The sequence below is a fragment of the Malurus melanocephalus genome, unplaced genomic scaffold, assembly GCF_030028575.1.
Source record: "Malurus melanocephalus ecotype Western Australia unplaced genomic scaffold, MMel_1.1 scaffold_70, whole genome shotgun sequence".
Classification (NCBI taxonomy): Eukaryota; Metazoa; Chordata; class Aves; order Passeriformes; family Maluridae; genus Malurus; species Malurus melanocephalus.
In genome coordinates, this window is record NW_026623302.1 from 522,333 (window position 1) to 542,719 (window position 20,387).

Below are 20,387 nucleotides of genomic sequence, written 5' to 3' on the forward strand. Positions count from 1 at the left end.
GAACGTCATGGGTGCAGTGCTTTTGGCTTTCAGCACAGTCCAAACCATGACATTTTTGGTGCAGTGACTCGGATTGGGAAAAATCAGGTTTAAAGCCATGACACTCAGGTTCACCCTTAATGAGATTTTCTCTGTAGCAGGGAGAACAACCCCTTCTTCATTCAATGTACATTCAGCCCGGACTCATCTGTTATTATTAATATTTYAAATAGTTTCTAGAATTTCATAATTGTTTCTTAATATTCAATAAATATCAGTAATATTTTAAACTGGGAAATTTTAACTTCACTGGGAAATTAAGACACCAAACCAAAGTCAATAGCACAACAGAGTACTGAACAGATTTCTTTAACCCTAAACTAGATCGAAACTTCAGTCTGGACAATGCTGAAATACATCTGTTTAACATCCCTCCAGAAAGAAGGGCAATTTTTGGACTTACGGTTGGTTGTCCTGCTTTGGTCACTCTGAGCGCTGTCGTTTGACTGGTTGCTGGAGACAGAGGACACACTTGAGGTCCTGACAAAACCAAATGCGGTCAGCTTAGCTGCTGGCAACCGTGAATAACCTGGAGGACGAAGTCCAGATGGGCAGGGCTTGGGAAGATTCGATTTTGCAGCACTTGGACATGATCCTTTCTTAAGATCAACTGGAAGAAGGAAAAATAAATTTTTGTTAAATAAACTACAAGGGGAGGCACTGACCATTATGTGTATCTCCCAGCTACATAAGGGCAGTATTAAGACTGAATACAAATTTTAATGGCTGATCAAACTGCAGTGATGTCTTATCCTTTGTTGCACTGAAAAGATATTTGGTGGAAAATTACAGATCACAATCATTTTTAAAAGGTATAATACGCCAAGTACCCATGAGGCATAACTCAAACTTTCAGCAAAGTATCATAGTTCAACACTGTTATGAATTTCTTTTAATGTTATCTTCTTCAGTGTCATAGCACTTTCTAATTTTATATTCATTATGTGGCAATTAAAAAAACMCTTATACACAGAGACAAACACACTACTCATAGCCTTCAATTTTGGAAACTACTGTAGACAGCCAACAATCTTCTTCAAGGACACGGGACTTCTTTGTATTTCATCAAAGAAAACACTTCTTTGAAATTTTTCTTTCAAATTCCACTAAAAGAAAATGCCAAGCCTGAGAACAAGGACATGACCTGTAAAGCTGTACTTGTTTAACACAGCACTGGCCATTTTACAGACAGGACTTGTTTAACACAGCACTGCTGTTTAACACAGCACTGGTGGACTTCTTCTCGCTAAGCCATCAGCCCATGTGAGTGACATCAATCAAGTCTCGGACAACTGCCAGTAGCAGGTTTATAGCACCTGAGGTAAGGCCACACAKCGTTCAGCTGTGATGTCTGCCTGGGTTAACTCCTAACCAGGCATCTGTCTTCAACTTCTGTCCCAACTCTAAACCGTATTCTGCTGCTCTTGCTCTGGCAGATTTTTTTAAGCAAATCCCAAAAACAGGTTCACAAATGTTCCTCTGTCTTCACAGACCAAATGTCCACAAACATGGCAGTCTTGTCTTCAAGATCAAGGACCAAATATTAGAGTTTACTTTTGATTGGAAGGTCTGGATGCCAAGTGATTCCAGACCTCAAGTGTACATAAATTTGGACACCGTTTTTCTCCCTAGATTTGAGAACAACAAATTCCTGTTCCTGGTGGAATCCTGAGCAACAAAAATCCATATTTTTTTTAAAAAAAAATATTAACAGCAGTCTCCAAAAACTGATGCTAGAGTGTTTAATCAGGACCAGTGGGATAGGAGAGAAGGCAGCATTAAAAACTATCAACATATTCTGCCACAAAAGGCCACGAAGTCACCCTTTTTCCATTCTTATTCAGTGAACACTGTTTGTACAGTRGCCTGACACAAACTTCAAAGGAAGAAGTGAACACTTGTAATAKAAAGAAAAATACAAATTAACTGCACAGTAAGAATATGGTCATAYTATTACAGTATTTAATTCTTTTGTAAACTATGTAGGTCACAGCCTTATTAATTTTAATGAAGCATTTCACTTTGAGAAGACTTTAGAGAAAACAAGACTAACTCCTTTGAGCAGAAAAGCGTTAYGGGGATTTTGAAAGATAGTTGTGTACCTCATCACAATACTAATGCTAAGTTTTGTTTAATGTAACTAAACCTTTTCTTTTGAAATAGAAATACATGTAACACCAAGCTGAAAAGAGTTTTGTTCTCCTATAAAACACAAAATGTTTCTATAAAGACAAGAAAATGCTCTTTGCTCAATGAATAAAACCATTTATGTACACTAGGCTCTCAAAAATGCATTTCTGTACCCACTTTTCCCAAATCGAGCCCTTCACTATGACTCAAAGAGATGGATGTCTAACTGCAGCACCTCTACAACAACAAACTGTAAATACCACAGACTTCCTGCAACAAAATAGGGGAAATTCCACTGGGATAGTGGGAATAAGTTAGAAATGGTTTTATTGAAAAAGCTTTTCAAACGTGCTTGTCCTAGGGCACTGCAGTTCACCTGAGACTTCCAGGCCCCCAAATCATCCACAGGGTTGCCTACACCAAGTCCCCAGACTGGCTCTCCTCTGCAGTCAGTGACACACCAAGAACCACAAGTGTCACTGAGGAATTTCCTTAAAACCAAAAGGGTTTTGGTGACAAACTGCCCAGCCATCTTTGCCTTTTCTTCAAAGGCATTTTTCTAGACTTGGGCAGAGGATTCAGTGTTTTTTTTTCTCATAGTTTTGTCTGTGTTTCTAGTTTATTACTTCAATTCAAATTCCCCCTGAACTAACAAYATTTTGCACCTTGAACTCATCATCATCTTTAAATWATTTTTCACTTCTTTTCTGTGTAATCCAGTTCTTCTGTACCAYGAGGACCTGGGGGCAGGACATTATSCTCATTAGGGATGCATTCAAATCCTTAAAGCTAAGTAATTTTGTGTCTTCTTTCTCATTAAAATRTATGAGAMATCAGCCTATTGTATGTATTTTCTGTTCTAAATATCATCAAGTTTTCTCATGCATGTTCTTTATTTCTGTTTCTTAGAAGTATAGAAGTACTCCTGCAAAGTCTGGGAGTTCAATACAAAAGTTATTTCAATGAGCAGCTTTTATTTTAATAAAAACCTGCCAAAAAAAAACCTTAAAAGTATTTTCCAGTTTTCTCACTGCCTAAAGCTAATTATAAAATTAAGTATTGTTGTCTGTATGCACCCAAGTGATTTTCTATGACACTTCAAGCTGTTCCCATYCAGAAACATAAAAACATTTTGAGGTAGGGACTGATGGACACAAACTCAATGTGCCTGGGGAGACTTAATAAAAGTCTGAACTACACTTCTTATGCATCCCCACTGCACAAGAGTTGCATCTTCACACACAGGTAAGAAGCAACTTTCATGTAACTTCTCTGTAAAATCAGAAATACRTTTTAGCTGAAATGAATGAAAAATTAAAGAAATTAGTCATACAGATACGTTCTTATGAAAAAGAGCAGCAGTTCAAGATTMCAAAATTCCATAATTCAGGGATCCTTGGCAAGTCTTTGTTATCTGATAGTTGGGTTTTTAACTTTTCTTTGCTTTCCTTTTTTCTATTTTTTTTACCAACATTTCTGTATTAATTTTAACCCTTAGATGTAATTTTCTCTCACTTTCTGATGCTCTGAACATCCCTATTCCCATTTCATATTGGGGAATCTGGGGTAAAGAACTTACCTCCAACATCACTGCATCAGTCAGAGATAATACAGCAGAGTTAACACAGCTCAAAGTTATTTCAAGCATTTGTATCTTCGCAGATAAGAAAAAATTGCACAAGCGAGAAATCTATTCTGTTGTCACTGCCTTTGCACATTCCCTGTATAGACATGACATCTTTTCTCTGAAAAAAACTGATGAAAGGGGCTTTAAAACAGAGGCCTTAACAACTTACACCTCAACAGCAATGAGCAATTCGTGCCCAGCTGCCCTGAGGGTCTCTCATCCAAATACTGTCAAGCATGGGGCAGTTCCGTCCCAAAGACCAAACAGTTGTCACTTCTTGAACATCAGTTTAATTTCTGATGGGTCAGTCCACCATCACATGGCAGTAAATCTCATCTCCTCATGATTCGGATTGAAAAGGACCAAAAATTTACTTTGTGCCTTCCCAGCTCACAGGMAAAGCAAGGCTACTTAGCACATTCTCAACACCCCAAGAACTTTTCATCTCACAATTCATTCAAGCTGCAAATGCCCTTGTTTGCTTTGCAGCTAATGTGAAAAGCAAATTTTCCATCAAAAACTTCCAGCACAGGAATCATCCATGCATGAGKCTCACTCACTGCGTTTTCCACTGACAGCCCAGAGCAGCCAGAACACATCTCTGCACCAGAGCTGCATCTCATCTCCCCAGCTGCTGCTCACTGGCTGCTCAGAAGGGCTGTGGATGCCCAGCCAGAGACAACGCTTGGCTCTCACCAGGAAGGAGGTCGGGTATGAAGTATTTGCCTGCTGCTACACCCAGATTGCTCCACATACTGTTCTTATGAATGACAGCTTGGTACAGCAGTCATATAGACAGCCTTTCTTATATGATGGGGTTTAGCTCCTCGAAGATGCAGTAATTGGAGCAGAGAGGTGGCAGATGGCTATGTCTCAAGTAAGATGACAATGTCCTTAAAAAAAAAAAATGAAGACGTGCGTGTGTCCCCTTGAAACTTAATTTTTTTTTTTAAATGAAAAAGTCAGATTGCTCCCTCAAAGAAAACAGAGAGTRTCAAATGAAAACTGCAGACTAGGGGAGGACAGAGAATATTTTCCTCTCTGAACTATTCCCTCATTCCCTCTTTCCTTAAACAGTTACGAAGTTGCCAGTCTAAATCCAAGTACTTCAGACTGCAAGTACAGACAGAGCTGGAGCAGCAGTAAGAGCAATATTTCAGTAAGTAACCTCAAAACCTCTTTTCTATCMCTAACTCTCATTTGCATGTTTAATTATTAAGTCATTATTAGGTTGTTTATTCCTRAGAATAAACATGAAAATAAAGCTTTCCTACTGGGAGAAAGCTGCAGACATATTGCRGTATTTGAGATGGAACACATTAAACATATGCAAATACACAAATGTATATATCTGTGTCTGTCTGAGTAATGAGAAATATTGATGTCCTGTTTTATGGGTAAATTCTATCCCTAACGAAAGCTGACTTGCTTAGAAATGAGAGGAGCAGCTAGACTCTTGGGACTGACAAGAGAGAGATGATAAGGAAATAACATTTCATTAACTCACTGTTTGAGAAAAAAAATACCCTAAACACTACTGAAAAATACAAAGTTAAGTTAAATTAATGAGCATAATTAAAGTGAAGTATTAACGATGAGATGTCTGTTATACTTTTCAAAAAGAGACATTAATTCCATCAAAATAATCAGCAAATGAATACAAATGTTAACACACTTGCTTCAAGTAGTCTTCATAACCAAGGAAAACATATTAATATTTTAACATGTTATAGACACAGCATCCTTCAATGCTTGTTTTGAATTACAWGTTTCCTATAGAAAGAGCAGAGCCTATTTACATAAAATAGACAAATGTTAAGCTTTCAGAGACTCTATGGCACCTGTAAGTACATCAAGATTCAATGACTTCCTATTTTGCCTACTTTGCAGAGTGCTKTTTCTTACAGTCAGGCTGCCTGTGTGACCCACCTGAGGCAAGGCATCACCTAAGGAGCAGCACTGCTTAATAAAGGAATTTCTCAGCCAATGCCACCACGTGTCCTATGTCTYAGTGATGAAGAAAGATTTCTGCTCCAACCAAATTTTAAGCATCAYATTTACAGATCACACCTGAGGGAACACTCACCATTATTTTACTTTCTACTTGGTATAACTTAAAACTAACAAAACCCTTTATGTTCTTGTACTACTTGCAGTCCATCACAGCAGTTCAGGGATTTAATTGTCAATTGCTTCAGAGCCAGTTTTATGAGGATTAGTATTATACATGGGCCAAACCACTCTGCTTATCAGTGTTGCTTAGCCAGACTGCTGCATTATGAATGGTACAGCAAAGGGGAATTAAATCCTCATTACGAGGCACTGCTGCTCTCCTCGATACTGTGCCATGGTGATTTCTGTTTAAATGCCTCCATGGTATCTCACACTTTGTTACAAGAAACAAAGCTGGCTAGCTCCTTCTTTTTCCATTACCTCAGGCCAGGACTGCTATCACTAGGACTGGAAACTGGATTAAAAGCTCAGGATCAAGCTGCAAGAGACRCTGATTAGCAATCTCCATAGCGGGTCTGGTATCCTTGAGAGAAAAATACCCTTTRGTCCTGCGCTGCTTTTGCTGCAGTTACCCAAGCTCTCACACCTCACAACATCCATGAGCAAGTCCCACTGGCTCTGCACCCAGGACTCTGAGCATATGTTCATGCATGTCATTTGCTCATGTTTGCAAATATGACTCTGTCAAAGCTGCATTTAATCCTGTGTTACAAATAGTGCAGCAAAACCAAYGATGCAGATCAAATGTTCAGCAAATAACACCACAAATAACAGTTAAATTAAGGGAAAGTGGTTTAAAATGGTGTTGTGTACGTTAATACAGTTGGCTAAAAGATGCCTGGCCCTACTATGGGCCCCTCATAATTAACACCCCAACAGCTCTGGCATGCCAGGGGTTGCTGTCCCATCCATCCCTTCCATGGCAACCATAAAGCCATCTCTGGTCTGCATCTGTACTCTGCTGTGGATTCAGGCACAGGAATCAGTTGTCTGATGCCTTTGTACTCCAGTCTTTTCCTCTCTTTCCTTTACCTCTACCTTTCCTTTACCTGAGCCTCTTTCATCAGCAATCCATTCCTCTTAAAAGGAAGCATTAAAGACAAAAAGACTGGTAAGCTGACCTATGAAGTTATGCTTTGCTGRGAGAAAGATTAAGTCATTTGAGGCACACAAGGAAAAAGGCTTTGGTCAAGGAAAAGGGGACTTTTGAAAAGTCAATCTTGAATGGATAATTGGATAAAATTCCAAAAATAAATGAATGCAAAGAAACCAAAATAAGATATGAAAAGAACACTAAAGATAAATAAGGAGAGGTATTGAACCAAAAGAGAGCAATGAAAAGTACTTTGCAACAGAGTAAGGCATTGCAGAAAAATWAAACACATTCTTCATCTTGCAAGGAAAATGAAAGGTGAGATGCCAGAAATGAAAACAGTGTGTCCTGGGGTGGACAGTGAAAAACWAGAGGCATTAGTAACCTCTCCAGAACAAGTCTTGTGTAATTYAAAATCCATAAAAAGTCAGAGCCCAAAGACAAGATGAGATACACTTTGGGATCCCTGAAAGAGATGACAGATAGATTATTGKACTACCACGAGTTATCTTTAATACTTTTTTTGAAACAGTGACGTATTAATAGACTGGAGAAAAACAAAACAATAGTTGTAGGAAGGAAATTATGGACAGTTATTTGACTCAAATATTTGAATCAAATTTGATTTCCAAGCCAGACAAGGTCCAAAAAATATTCAGTGATAAAAAAACTAATAATTTTTTTAAATTTTAAAAATAACAACAACAACAACAACAAAAACCTTTGTGAAATATGAAAATATTAAGAAATACAACTTTAGTGGAATAGAATCACAGTAACAGCTAGTGCAATTTAATGATGTATGTTACTTTAGTCTCACGCACTGGCATTTTTAAAGGCAGTATTACAAACAAAAAGTAGGACTGACAAGCTGATCCTGTTCAGATTTTAGAATGCCACATAACATAGGAAGACAATAAATGAACACATAGAAGACAAGCTCCTATACAGATTTAAAGTGGCTAAGGAAAAGTCATKTCTGCTAGCATCAATGTGCAGGGTAATGCGGATAATGGATGGGTGATGGATGAATAAAGTGAAGGCAGTTTTCATTTCTGAGGATCAGAAAAGACCCTTTATTTGGTAATAGGTCCTGTTTCTCTCATATCTATCTCCCAAACGGGTTCCTGTTACACAAGGGCTCACCCTACTCCTATCCATATCACAGACTCATGCAGTTTCATTTAAATGGACATTATTCCCAATACCTGTATTCCCTTTTCAATGATGACTGAACTCCCAGGGCTGAAAAGGTATTTACTACCCAACCTGCAATCTTGGGGTGTCTCAGAAGTCACATAGAGCTAAGTTTGGTCAGCTTCTGCTAACAGCATTGACACAGATAAACTCCAGATGCAGGGGCAGATAGTAAAGGATACTGGCAAGAGGCACCATGTTMCAGAGAACCTTGATTTTCTGATAAACCCCAAATCCTGTCAACCTGTATTACTGAATGAGATTGTCCTCTCAGGATAAAGTCAAGACACTCTAGTGCATTTCCATTCTAAATTTCTGTAAATTTCTCCTGCTTCTTAGTATGAAGAAATGGATGCTAGGGAGAGACAGTTTTCAAATACTTGCAAAGAGAAAGAGACCCCACAACGACTCCAGATGAAAGAGGAAGCAAATTGTAACAAAGGGGATTATGCAAAACACTAGGGARCAATTTTAACTTGACTGGAGCAGCCCTGCTTTCAGAGACTCCAGGATCTCATACTGAAGGTTTTTATAAAAGAGTTTTTATGAACAGTTTAAATAAGGATGCATCAGAAGGAATTCCATCCTGGGGCAAGAGGAGGGAGAGTATGACCTTAAGTAATTAATTAACTTTAGTCCTTATGATTATTTTTAAAAATCTCTGCAGACCTCTAGGCTGTTACATTTCACTCTGGCAGTGACTGATTGTTGGTTGTCTCTGAACTCGTTCCTGTTTAAATGTGCATTGTTCAAACTTCCACACTTTTCCAGGCTACCCAGGAGTGACCTGTAGTAGCAATTACTGTCTCTTTYTTATGGCATTATACACCTCTCCTTCCAGCTCTTCCTGTGTTCTTCCCTCCCCTGTGATTCTGCCCAGGGTCATGCTGAGCTGGGCAGTAACTGGGAAKAAAAAGGTATTAAAAGTGTTGTCTCCAAAGAGGTGTACACCAGGCCTTCAGAGAATCAAGACCTCTGCTGGCACATTTCAACACAGCCCAGGTTTTCAGAGTACAACGTGGTTGTGAAAAAAGTGGTTGTGGAAGTTGAGGACTGTCCAGACTGAACAGTGGAGTCTTCATGATGGAAGAAAATGCCCCRTTTTCTTCCCCAGAACAAAAAAAAAAAAGGACTTTTCAGGCATTTACCAGGTGGAAGAAGGTAAAAAGGTGAAAAATGAGAATTATTATTGAAAACTACTSTCTTTCTTTGGCAATGACTTACTAAACAACCTTTGCACAAGTCCCAGATTTCCCAGTCAGCCTTGCTGCAGGATAAAAAGACACACCTTAAAGAGTGCTGTTGGAGCTCTGTAGTATCAGGTCAAATTGTTGCTCATTTTGTGATTTTTCTGTCTCAAAAAAAGTATCATATTGGTGACTACAGTAAAGGGAAAGTAAAGRAAGTTCATACTTTACCTGAAGCATCAGGATGGTAGAGGCTGGGAGCACCTGGTATTTCTCCTTGCTGATGGAGACAGCTACCTGAGGATCTTTGACTCGCGATGAGAATCCTGCTCTTGGCAGATGGCAGCCGGGACACTGCTCCCAGTCCCAGCTGAGGCTTGAGTATCATGGCAGAGCGATAAAAGCTTGGCGGGACCTCGTAGTGAGCGTATGGTGGAGGGCAGAACTCATCTTTCGCAGGCCTTTCCCCAACCTACAGAAAAACMATGAACACCAATATTATTTAATCAAAAAAATGCGGACAACATAGAGCTTTAAATTGCTTATAAAGACTGAAGTTCCTTCCTTGTGAATCTGGTCTTGAGAGCACTCCAAACTCCCAAGAAGTTATGGTCTTATTATATGTATTGCTCTTCAAAAAGATGCATATTGCACTCTCAACATGCACCTACACCCAAATAAAGAATTGATGCCTTCCCCAAAAGAAAACGGAMAAATGGAAGACCTTCAATTACTGAAAATGAAGGTACTGTTAAGTCACGAAAGGTTATTTTACTCACAGAGGTAGATACCCCAAGAGAGTGCACAAGTAGAACATTTATTAGAAATTATTTAAAATATTCTTACTGGGACACAATTCTAGGAAAAGTTGCTTTTGACTCAGTTAGCTAAATATAAAGCTGGAGGTATTTTAAGTTCATTTTATCAGAGAAATTGTACTGCCAAAAACTTTCTGTGAGAAAAAAAGAGCCCCCAGTATGTTCTCACAGCAAAATGGTTATTGTAATCTGTGCTTCTCTAGTTCCTGGAAAGAAATCTGGTTGTGTAGGTGAGCACACTTCTCTAACTTACATTTTCAGAGGCCAGTTGCATATTACAAACTAGAGCTACAAAACTCATCTGCTCATGTGGATAAGAGAAAAAAACCTATCAGATTTGAAGATGTCAAACATTTACTATTCATCACAAATAGACACTGCTTTGTTAAATTCAGTGACAAATCTCTCCATATTTTAATGGGCATTTACTGCAAGGACAGCAGAGTAAGTCCCAGGCTGGAATATTTCCAGCAGACTGGCTCATAGCACTGAACTTGTAGTCAAGGAATGAGCTGGCTCTCTGATTCAGCCCTTGCATCTTTGTGCACTCAGTCTGGGCTCTGACTCCCACCTTTCTGTGCCGCTTCATGACTCGGGACAGGAGTCCAGAGTTTTCATCTCTCACATTTGCAAAGAACTGTTTGCTTTTCTGAATAGAGTGCAGTTTCTTTTCCATTTTCATATAAAATGTAATGTCATCGTAATGTAGAAAGGACCCATGAATATTTTCTCAGTCATCCCATTTAGGCCAAGGGAAAAAAAAAACCAACATAGGAAATAGGAAATCTGAACTAAATTTGTTTAAAAATTAATCAAAAAGTGCCACAGGCTACCTAGGAAGAAATGTAACTGCCAATTAATTAACTGTGCTGTAAGTTATGATGCATATAATATGCCAAATCAATTTCTATTTAGCAATTATAAGCATTAGAATATGCACTTCAACACTGGCTATAAAAGCTTTGATCCTAGTTCCTTCAAGAGCTTTATTCGTAATTTAGTAAATCTTTAATATGCTAAGAGACAAGACTGGCCTTAAACTATGAAATATAGAATCTTTGARGCCTTTGCACAGGAACTAGGAGCTCCTAGTTCCTGTGCAAACACTGAGATTTATAATTTTGCCCTATATTTTTTTCCTCTGTTTGCAGTCCTATTTCCTGTCATTAGATCTTCCTGTTTCCTTTTTTATTATGAAAATTTATTAAATCTATTAAAATTTATTATTTCCTTTTTTATTACTTCTATGACCTTTTTTGACAAGTTGGCATGCAGTTTTTTACTGCATATGTGATTCTCTAGACATCTCTTGGACTGCAGATGTCTGGCTTCTACTTTCAACTGCTAGACATGAGATGGTTTTTCTGGATAAGCCTCAGTTATCTTCTCTCCCCCCCGATAAATTTATTTCTATCAGATTACACTATGCATACTATCATTTCAAATTTAAATGGATGTGAAACACCACTGCCAAGTATTTCAGTATAAGGAAAAGCAAAAATCTTTAAATGCAGAAAATATGCATTTTTTTATAAACTGGATCAGTTTATTCAAATCTTCTCAAACCATTCTTTTTCTTTATTGATAGTATGCCAGGAGTAACAGAGAAGGGCAACAAAAATGGATGCAAAAACAATCAACCATAAGCATAAAACATCTTCTCAAGCTGAGAGATGTGAGAAGGACTTAGAATAGAATATTTAGACTGGAAAATACCYTTAAGACAAGYAAGTCCAACTGAATTTGCCCAAACATCTGTCAAGAATTAGATGCTATTTTTTGAAGACCTCAGTTTTGGGGGACATAAACTTGCTGTGAAGATAGCAGTTTTTATATTATCTTTTCCTTTCTATTTAACTGAATGATACAGTGAATTCATGAAGTGTAAAATTCAACTAGTCTCAATAGTATTGTATAAAATTATTGCCATTTTAAAACTCTTCAGAGAGATAYGGATTAATATGATCCCATTTAGTACCCTGCACCAGATTTTTTTTATGAGGGACTTGTAGCGAAATGATCTATTGCAGCCTGTCCACTAAAAAGGTGATCAGCCCAAACTTTTCTTCTGTGGGGTTGTCTGCTAATTCCCTACAAACCCATTTAATGAATTTGTTAGAATGAGCTAGAAAGTCTGCAACAAATACCTTGAGCATACAGGAATTTCCTCAGGCCGGTTATTCCCGAGCAGAGCTGGTAGTGTGGCCGGCAGGTATTAAGGCCCAACACTTTCCTTCATGTTACTTTGTTTATAACATCATCAAACATGAATGCCTTGAGGAAGAATTTGCTTGTCAAGTACCTGCTTCAGGCAACTCTTTGGGAAAAGAGTTGGCAACATCAGTTCAGGCAGTTCAAATAAAAGGATTATGGGGGGAAATTTTTGGTTTGACTATACATAAAACAAAGACCAAACTGGATGTGTGAAATAGGTCAGTCTGGGATTTTTTCTCTCACCAAGATAGTGGTCATCAKGCCAGAGTCTCCTTGTGTCCAAAACCTCTGAGTCTTCAACACTCTCCCTTCAGCACAGTGATTGTGATCCATCTCAATGCATCCTAATTGGTTTCTTTTGGATTACACATCACTCATCTGCTATGAACCCACACTGTGCGCAGCTGCTCTTCTAAGCTGTTCACCTCCATGGATTGATCATTTTCCTTTCTCTTGATCCATACTGAACCCAAYCGAGCCCCTTTTTATTCCTCCAGCTGTCAGGAAAGCCAGGTTATTCCTTTTAGGGGGGCAGTCTGAGAAAGAAAATTCCACCTTCTGCTATCAGCTCCTGACTCCCAGGGTAATGAAAACTCATAACACAAACACAGCTTGACTTTTTCTTCTCAGCCTCTTCTCCAGCCAATCCAGCTTCCCTGAAGAAGCAGCTGGCTTGGGTTCAGATTTTCCCTCGTTGAAATGACCAACAAAAGTCGTATTTCTTGGAGGAATAGGGGAAGTTGCTTTGGATCCTTTCCAGCCCAYGAGTGCCCTACTTCTAACCCTAGTCTAGAGAAAACCATGCTGCAGATTTGGCACAACCTGAGTCCTTCTCGTGCTAAAAACAGCCCTCAGCAGTGCACAGAAATCTGTCCTTTGTTCACAKATGTGTCTGCTGATCCTCCCTGACTATCGGAATCCCAACTGTCATGGACACCTGAAGTCTTCAGAGGGTCATGTCACCCTATAAACACTCAGCACAGTGTGGGACAATTTTGGCTTTAATTTCCATTGCTATGGGTCAAACGGTAATAACCTAGTTATTGCCCCTCCCCTTACAAGGCAATTGTGAAGATATAATAATAATGGCTGGAATGAACAAGCTCCCAATGTCTTTAGTAATTCATTCACACAAAACATAAAGGACAGAATTGGAAACTGAAGTCAGAGGGACAGCAGGCACTGCTCTTTCTGTGTTTGTGATAAGAAATAACTATAATCCTGGCTCACTTCAGTAGGCTTTTGGTTAATATGCCAAAAGGGTCAATCTACACTCACAAACAGCATCTTAATTTGGTCATTTGCCAGCTTTTGACTGCCAACACTGTCACCAAATTCATTATTTCAATGCTGTTTCTTGGATCAACACTGTACATAGAATGAAGAAAACAGTAAAATAACACCACAAGACAGACACAGAGAAAAAAACCATAGCCCTTTTTCTAGAGACTCATTCAAATAAAATCTCTTATGTTATCTTCAGTATTTATATGAAAAGCTTGGTTGCTAAACTATCACAGGTCCCATGCAGTGGACATAAGAGCACATGACAGACCTGAATGCAGCTTCCTCTACCCTGTCCTTTTTCCACCTACCAGGCAAGCTCATCCTTCCTCCAGTGTGCTCACCTCCCAGCAGGGATTTCAGCAAACAAAGACTCCTGCCCAGCTTAGCAAGGCAGAAACATAATGAGATATCAGGAGCCAGAAGCGGCCACAGGGATTTCCATTTCCTTTTGGCTACTTAGGATGGCTCTCAGGGAAAAGGACAAATCTTATCTGAAGTGCAGATCAATGTTAGAAACAGCATTAAAGTTAGTCAAAAGTAAATCTTCCGTATGATATGTATAATCCAAAAAGAGCTCTGATAGTCCCTAGRATTCAGTACAGCTAAACAGAAGGGAATTAGTTTAGACCTCTAGTGCTCTATCTACAAAAACCTGACACTTTCCCATTAGGAAGGAAAAATCTCTGTGGGCAAATTACAATAATTTCCACAATTAGGRAAGGAAAAAGAAAAAAATCAATTCYGCATGGCTTTGCCTTTCTAAACATCCCTATTTATAATACTAGCAGATGACCAATTAGCTGGAAAATTCTGGAAGAGCACATTGACAACTTCCAGTCACAGCTAAGATATCACAACAGGGTCAGTGCCAGAAACAGTTGAGTTTATTTCTCACACATTGCCTTAGGATTTAATTCTTATTTGAGCTTTGAGAACTAACTTCTGGCAACAACAAATAAGCAAATGAGCAYCACTTAGCCCATTGTAGCAGCTATCAAAGCCACAGAAACTTACCTCCTGCAGAAACTTCTCGCTCATCGAACTGAAGTGATGACCCGGGGGCCTAATTCCTGACACCACTAGTCCAGGGCCAAAGAGCCTTGGCTTCTGCAGGTCAGGTTTAAATTTGTCGTATAGGMTGCTGGTGGGTTTCGCCTCCCCTCCGTTGGCCGCCTTCTGTTCTGCGGAGATGGGCACGCTGCACGCAGGACCGTCGAAGGGCAGCCCTGCCGGTGCGAGCAAAGGGTCAAGCTGCTCCATTGAACGAGGGTTTCTCCTGATGTATGTGATGATTTTAGGTCTCACAGGTTTGGGCCGGGGAATGGCAGGTTTTATCTCSATGCTTTCTTCCACCTTTTCATTGCAGTCACTGTCCACATTGACCTTATCTGTGAAAGAGCCCTTGGGGTGGACCAAGATAGGTTTTGGGATGGCGCTGCTGCAAGCAGTCTTGATAGGCACTTTGGGGGATATGTTTAACAACTGTGTGCTGTCAGTGGGAGGTAGGACTGAGGAGGGTGACAGTTTGTCATGATGAAGTGCATAAAGATCCTTCAAATCACTGTTTGGTAGCRTGGGCTGACCATTAACATCCAGCGTTGTCACCGGGCACACGGGAGTTGGGACACATAAAAAGACATCAGCCTTTGCTGGAAGGTTACAGCTCTCTGGCGCTTCCTCCGGAGGATGTTTCTGTCCATTAGCTGTTTCTTCGCTTGAAACTGAAGCACTTGAGGTTTCCACACGACTGCTGTGACTGTCAGGTTGTTGGTTTGATGCTGTCTCTGCATTACCTGCTCTGTGATGATCTGAGGGATCAGGGGCAGGCACAGAAGCAGCCTCAGTGCTTTCTTTGACTAGCATCACTTTATTCTCATTAAATTTCAAGKGCTTGCTGTCAGGTGGATTAGTATTTAGTACAGGACATATCTGTTCACCCGCTGTCTCAGTGCAACCTGTGTCAGCTTCAAGCAAATTTTTGTTTTTTTTAGATGCCACTTTAATAGTGCATTTACTACTGCAGGTGAGTGGAAATATTGTTTCCATTTCTTCATCAGTGGAATATTCCTCACTGGCCTGGCTGATTGCCCTGCTGTCACTGTCATTGCTTCCTCTCCCTTCCTCACTGATGGTGATGTTACCACTTTGCAATTTATCATCAGGATGAGTTAACCCCTGGYTTGACAATGGGTCCTCTACTTTATTACAAGTGTCTTGAGAATGGGACACTTGAAATTTTGACATGTCAGACCCAGAGCCTTTCTTTTCCTGTGCTGCTGTATTTCCAGCTCTTTGACCCTCCAGGAGCTCTACCAACATAATTCTCTCTATCTTTTGTGGACACGTATTTTTGTATTGTAGAGATGGTGCAGACTTAAGCTCCAGTTTTTTACTTTTATCACCCTGACCTAATTGTGCTTCTGATTTACTAGCAACCTCATTCAGCTTAACAGCTGAATGTTGAGAATGAGAAGCATGCAGTGTGCTTTCARTGCTAACATTTGGTACATTTTCTGGTTTGCTTGTTTTCCTGTTCCCTGAGGTAGATTGTTTGGAATAAAATACAGTATTTTCGTCTGAGGTATTGTCAAGTGGACGAAACACCATCCCAAGAAAATGGTCCGTGGATGTTTTTTGTGATTTCTCTGTACTTCCTACCAAATGGTGAGACCTGTCAATGGAGTCCAGTGATGCAGAAAGCAGACGTTTGCACGACACGCGGCCAACATCTTTCGCAAATGTTTCAGGCTGAGAAGAGAATTTACTTGGTCTTCCCAAAGAAAGCCTTTTTATTCTCTCCACCTCCACAGTCCTGGAAATTTTTCCCTTAAAAAAGTTCTGGGTGAAGTCAACATCACCTTTGGAGACAACCTCCAGGCTGGTATCATTTGTGCTACTTTTTAAATTGGACARACTTTGTCCTCGGCTAATCCTGATATGCCGTGATAAATCCTTAGCTTCGCTGCTCCTACAATCCTTCCCCATTTCCCTGCTTGTGGTAGAGGGCAGCTTGCTTTCCTGTACGCTGCTGTGACAGGTCCGAGAGTCTTTGAAGGTCAGAAGTTTATTCTGTTCTGTAGGCAGATGAGAAATTTTCTCTGTTCCTCCAGAATATATATTCCCACTCYCATCTGTCAAATCATGTTTCTTAACATCCCCATCAGTGGCTCTAACTTTTGTTACAATTTGGTTGGCATTGGTATCCCCAATGCTCACTATGCTTTCATTATTGTTTCTTATTTCACTGCGGTTGTCCTGAAGCTGGGAATAACATGACTTGTTTGGAATTAGTGGAGCACTCATTTTGAAGCTTCAGGTGACTACTTTTTTTTTTTTTTTTGGCTGTCCTAATTAACAAGACAGTGTTTTCCTCTATCAGTGTAACTTTTGTGCATGCTTCGGTTATGTATTTAAATTAGAACTGATCAGTAGAAAATTTATCATCAGAAGGCTTGAAGTCTCTTCTCAGACTCACATTTTTCTGCTGMTCAGTTGTCTTTTCTGCAGCTTCTGGACCTAGGAAATCTTTATGMTGTGCTGTAGAGAGGTTCAACAAAAGCAAAATAGATCTGCCAAGTTCCCTCTGAATAAGAGCCAGTTAATCCAGCCAACCTACAGGGAAAAAAAGAAAACCAAACACAAATAAAACAAAAAACCCAACCAGACAACATGACACTGATGTCAGCAATCATGCTAACTAAATCAAAGTTAAAATCAACAGCACTCCCAGGTACAACCCCAGGACAGATMGTTTTCAAACACTTTAAATGTTGTTTCAGTCACAGCTTTGCTCCCAGCAAAGATCCTTAGTGTAACACAGATCTCTGACTTGAGAAGTTACGCAGCAAAAACTTACCTGGTTAGAAGAGTTGTGCCTACTGCTTTTAAAACACATAGGTTTACAACTGGATATAGGCAAAAACCACCAGGTGAGGGTGGGATCCAGTCTTGAGGGTCTAAACCTTTTCATTTGCTTCAACAATTATTACACCAAGAGTGGCTACTGAAGCATTCAAAGTATCACAGTATAGATTAGCCATAAATAATAAAATTCCAGGTCCATAGAAGTTATTTATGGGTTTTTCTCCTTGTCTTGTAGAAGTCAYTGCCATTCTTGTGCTGATACCCCAACCCTTTTGACATTTGTTAGCCAGATCTACAGATTACAAGAAAGCAAAAGCCATGGTTGGAGGCTTGCAAAGAAAAAAATATATTTTTTTCTGAGACAGATGAATRCTTTTTTAAATATAGAGGATTATATACTAGTCCCAAAACAGTGCATCTCCTTTTGGCTCCCTCACACATGTGGCTKTAGGAGCCCAGATTTTGTCCTTCATCACCTCCAACAAGATGAAAGTGAGACTTCTATCTATTCCATGCCTAAATTCACTCTCTGATATATTTCTTGCACCCTGTGTGTTCATRTCCTTCATCAAAAAAAACATAGACACTAGAAATTGGAAAATGCTCCACAGTTCCCAGGTGGCTCATGCTAACACATTTCATAATGGACTCTGTGCACCCAACATTGCAATTTCATTTCTTCTTGTGACATCCAGTCTCAGATTAGGGATGTCACAGATCTGAARAACCCAATACATTCTTACAATTAACATCTATACAATTACCCAAAGATATTTTCCTTTTTTGCAGAATATTGYGTGCTTAACTTCTTAATGTGTTTCACAGCTGCCAGTACAATGAATGCATAGAATAATGATTAYATGATTGTAAATAATACAAGGCTCCATGTTACTACAGAACATACTGATAGCACAGAATTCCTACTTAAATAATATAAAAATATAATCAACCCTCTATGTAAATCAATGCCTTATGAATCCACTTTTTCCATTCAGGGATACAAACTTTGGAGATTGGTCCAGTCAATGTGTTGAGCACTTACACATTGTGATAGACCTRTTTGGAAGTAAGATACATGGTTTTGTGATACATTTGGGACCTTAGATTTGRTCACACTTTTGTAAATAGCTGCTATTTAAAAAGCTTTGGCTTGGATTTTCTGCAGGATAGTTTATTTTAAATGGCAGTGTCCAGGCTCAACTTCACTATGCTCTTTGGAGTCAGTGAGATGAAAAGTCTCWGCTGTGTCTGGGTACTGCTGGCTCTTCTTCTATTTTTTATTACTCACCTCTCTTGACTGATGTTGGTTGATATAGACACATGTGAGGTCACTCCCTGCTGTGCAGGAATGCTCTGAGATGAGAGGGATATGAGCCTCCTAACTCTTCAGATGCCCTCCTCAGCACATGAGAAGGGGGAAAGAGGAGACTGGAGCCCAATGAAGAYATTAGTACATTACTTAGCAAAGTATCACCAGGGACTCTGGACAAGARACATACCTGCACTCTTAAAGACTGCATTTGGTATATGTAAGCATTTATATGGATAAAATTTTCTTGATTCCATATAATGTAAAAATATCCCCTCTGAATCACTAAAAATGAAATCATAGCTCTCCATGTCACAGCATCTTGGCAGGATGCAATAACTGTATTGGTGAAAAAACCAAAACCTTTTACAGGGTTATGTGCTGGACATGACAAAATTATATCCACCAGACAATGGTTAACTATGAATCCTACAGKGAGAAGGAAAGTTCAAGGAGCCAGAAACAGAATTAAATATTTCTGTTTAACTCCAGCAGTATGRGTTTCCTTTTAAGATGCCTAACTCTTACGAGATGCTATTTTAAACTTGAGTCCATTTAATGATGACATAGGAAAGATGTCTACAAGAGTTTCTTCCCATCTGATATTGCAGTTCTTCCACTACACTACAAGCTGCATTTGGCCAGCAGGTCTCACCCTGACCTCTGGAAACATCAGGAAGAAGAAGCTGAGCTGGATGATTTTTGCCCCAGGACACTCAGCAGGGACTGCATCAGCAGAGCTCAAGTTTGTAAAATATAACTGGCTGGAAAACGAAAGCAGCGGCCTGCTTCTAAATAGTAACAACAGTGCTTTTTTTGGTTAAAAAAACAGTGTAGAAATATTGTTATCCTCAGCAGACATCGAATTATAAAAATGGTGAAGAATTACAGTGTTGGTTGTTYGCTCTGTTTTCAAAATGCCACAAAAATAGAACAAAAATAATTTGAGATATGCAAAGGAATTTTCAAAACACATGGAGAAATAAAAATGAAAAYAAAGAAATAAAACCTGAAATGTGTTGAGAATGCAGGCTGTTACAGCTGTTTACCCATCCYGGTGCTGAAAGTTTAAAAGCAGAATATTTACTGCACAATAAACTAAAAACATCTGGGTGTTCTGGTAACACTGTGCATGGYTTAGGCAGATTGCTCTTTCAGTACAATGTATATGAGAGGTACCTGAACACTTCATTAACCAGCTGCCACTGAACGGATGTCTCTTGCTACTACCATTAAAAAAACAAGAAGCAAAACAAAAACAAAACAAGAACCCCCAAACAAACAAAAAACAAACAAAGAAACAAGAAAAAAAAAGCACAACCCCCCCTCAAAAAAAAACCAAAAACCAAAACAACAAAAGACCCCACACCACCAATGGATTTGTGAATTTCTGGGGCAGAGCCAGTAGACTGCAAAAGGAGAGCCATGGACCAGCATCCACCATCAGCTGCCAGCTCCTGCAAGGTAAATGCTCTCAACYCAATGGAGTTGTGCTGCCCAAGAAACAGGATTACACAGGCAGGTTGTTCAGCCTAAAGAAGAGAAGGTTCCAGGTAGACCTCACTGTTGCTTTTCAGTGCCTAAAAGGAGTTTATAAAAAAAGGGGAGA

At 39.4% G+C, this 20,387-nt stretch overlaps 1 protein-coding gene across 2 annotated transcripts in view; it reads right to left on the reverse strand.

Annotated features, from left to right (window-relative positions):
• The window catches only part of MTUS2 (microtubule associated scaffold protein 2), a 265,702-nt gene that overhangs the window by 146,021 nt on the left and 99,294 nt on the right, over positions 1-20,387 (reverse strand). For both annotated transcript variants that reach the window (XM_057366671.1, XM_057366672.1), the window contains 3 exons: positions 14,620-17,217; positions 9,518-9,758; positions 443-649 (listed from right to left, as the gene is read on the reverse strand). In XM_057366671.1, coding sequence (XP_057222654.1) covers positions 443-649; positions 9,518-9,758; positions 14,620-16,908 — 2,737 coding nt within the window. In that variant the 5' untranslated portion in view covers positions 16,909-17,217. The remainder of the gene's footprint in view (positions 1-442; positions 650-9,517; positions 9,759-14,619; positions 17,218-20,387) is intronic.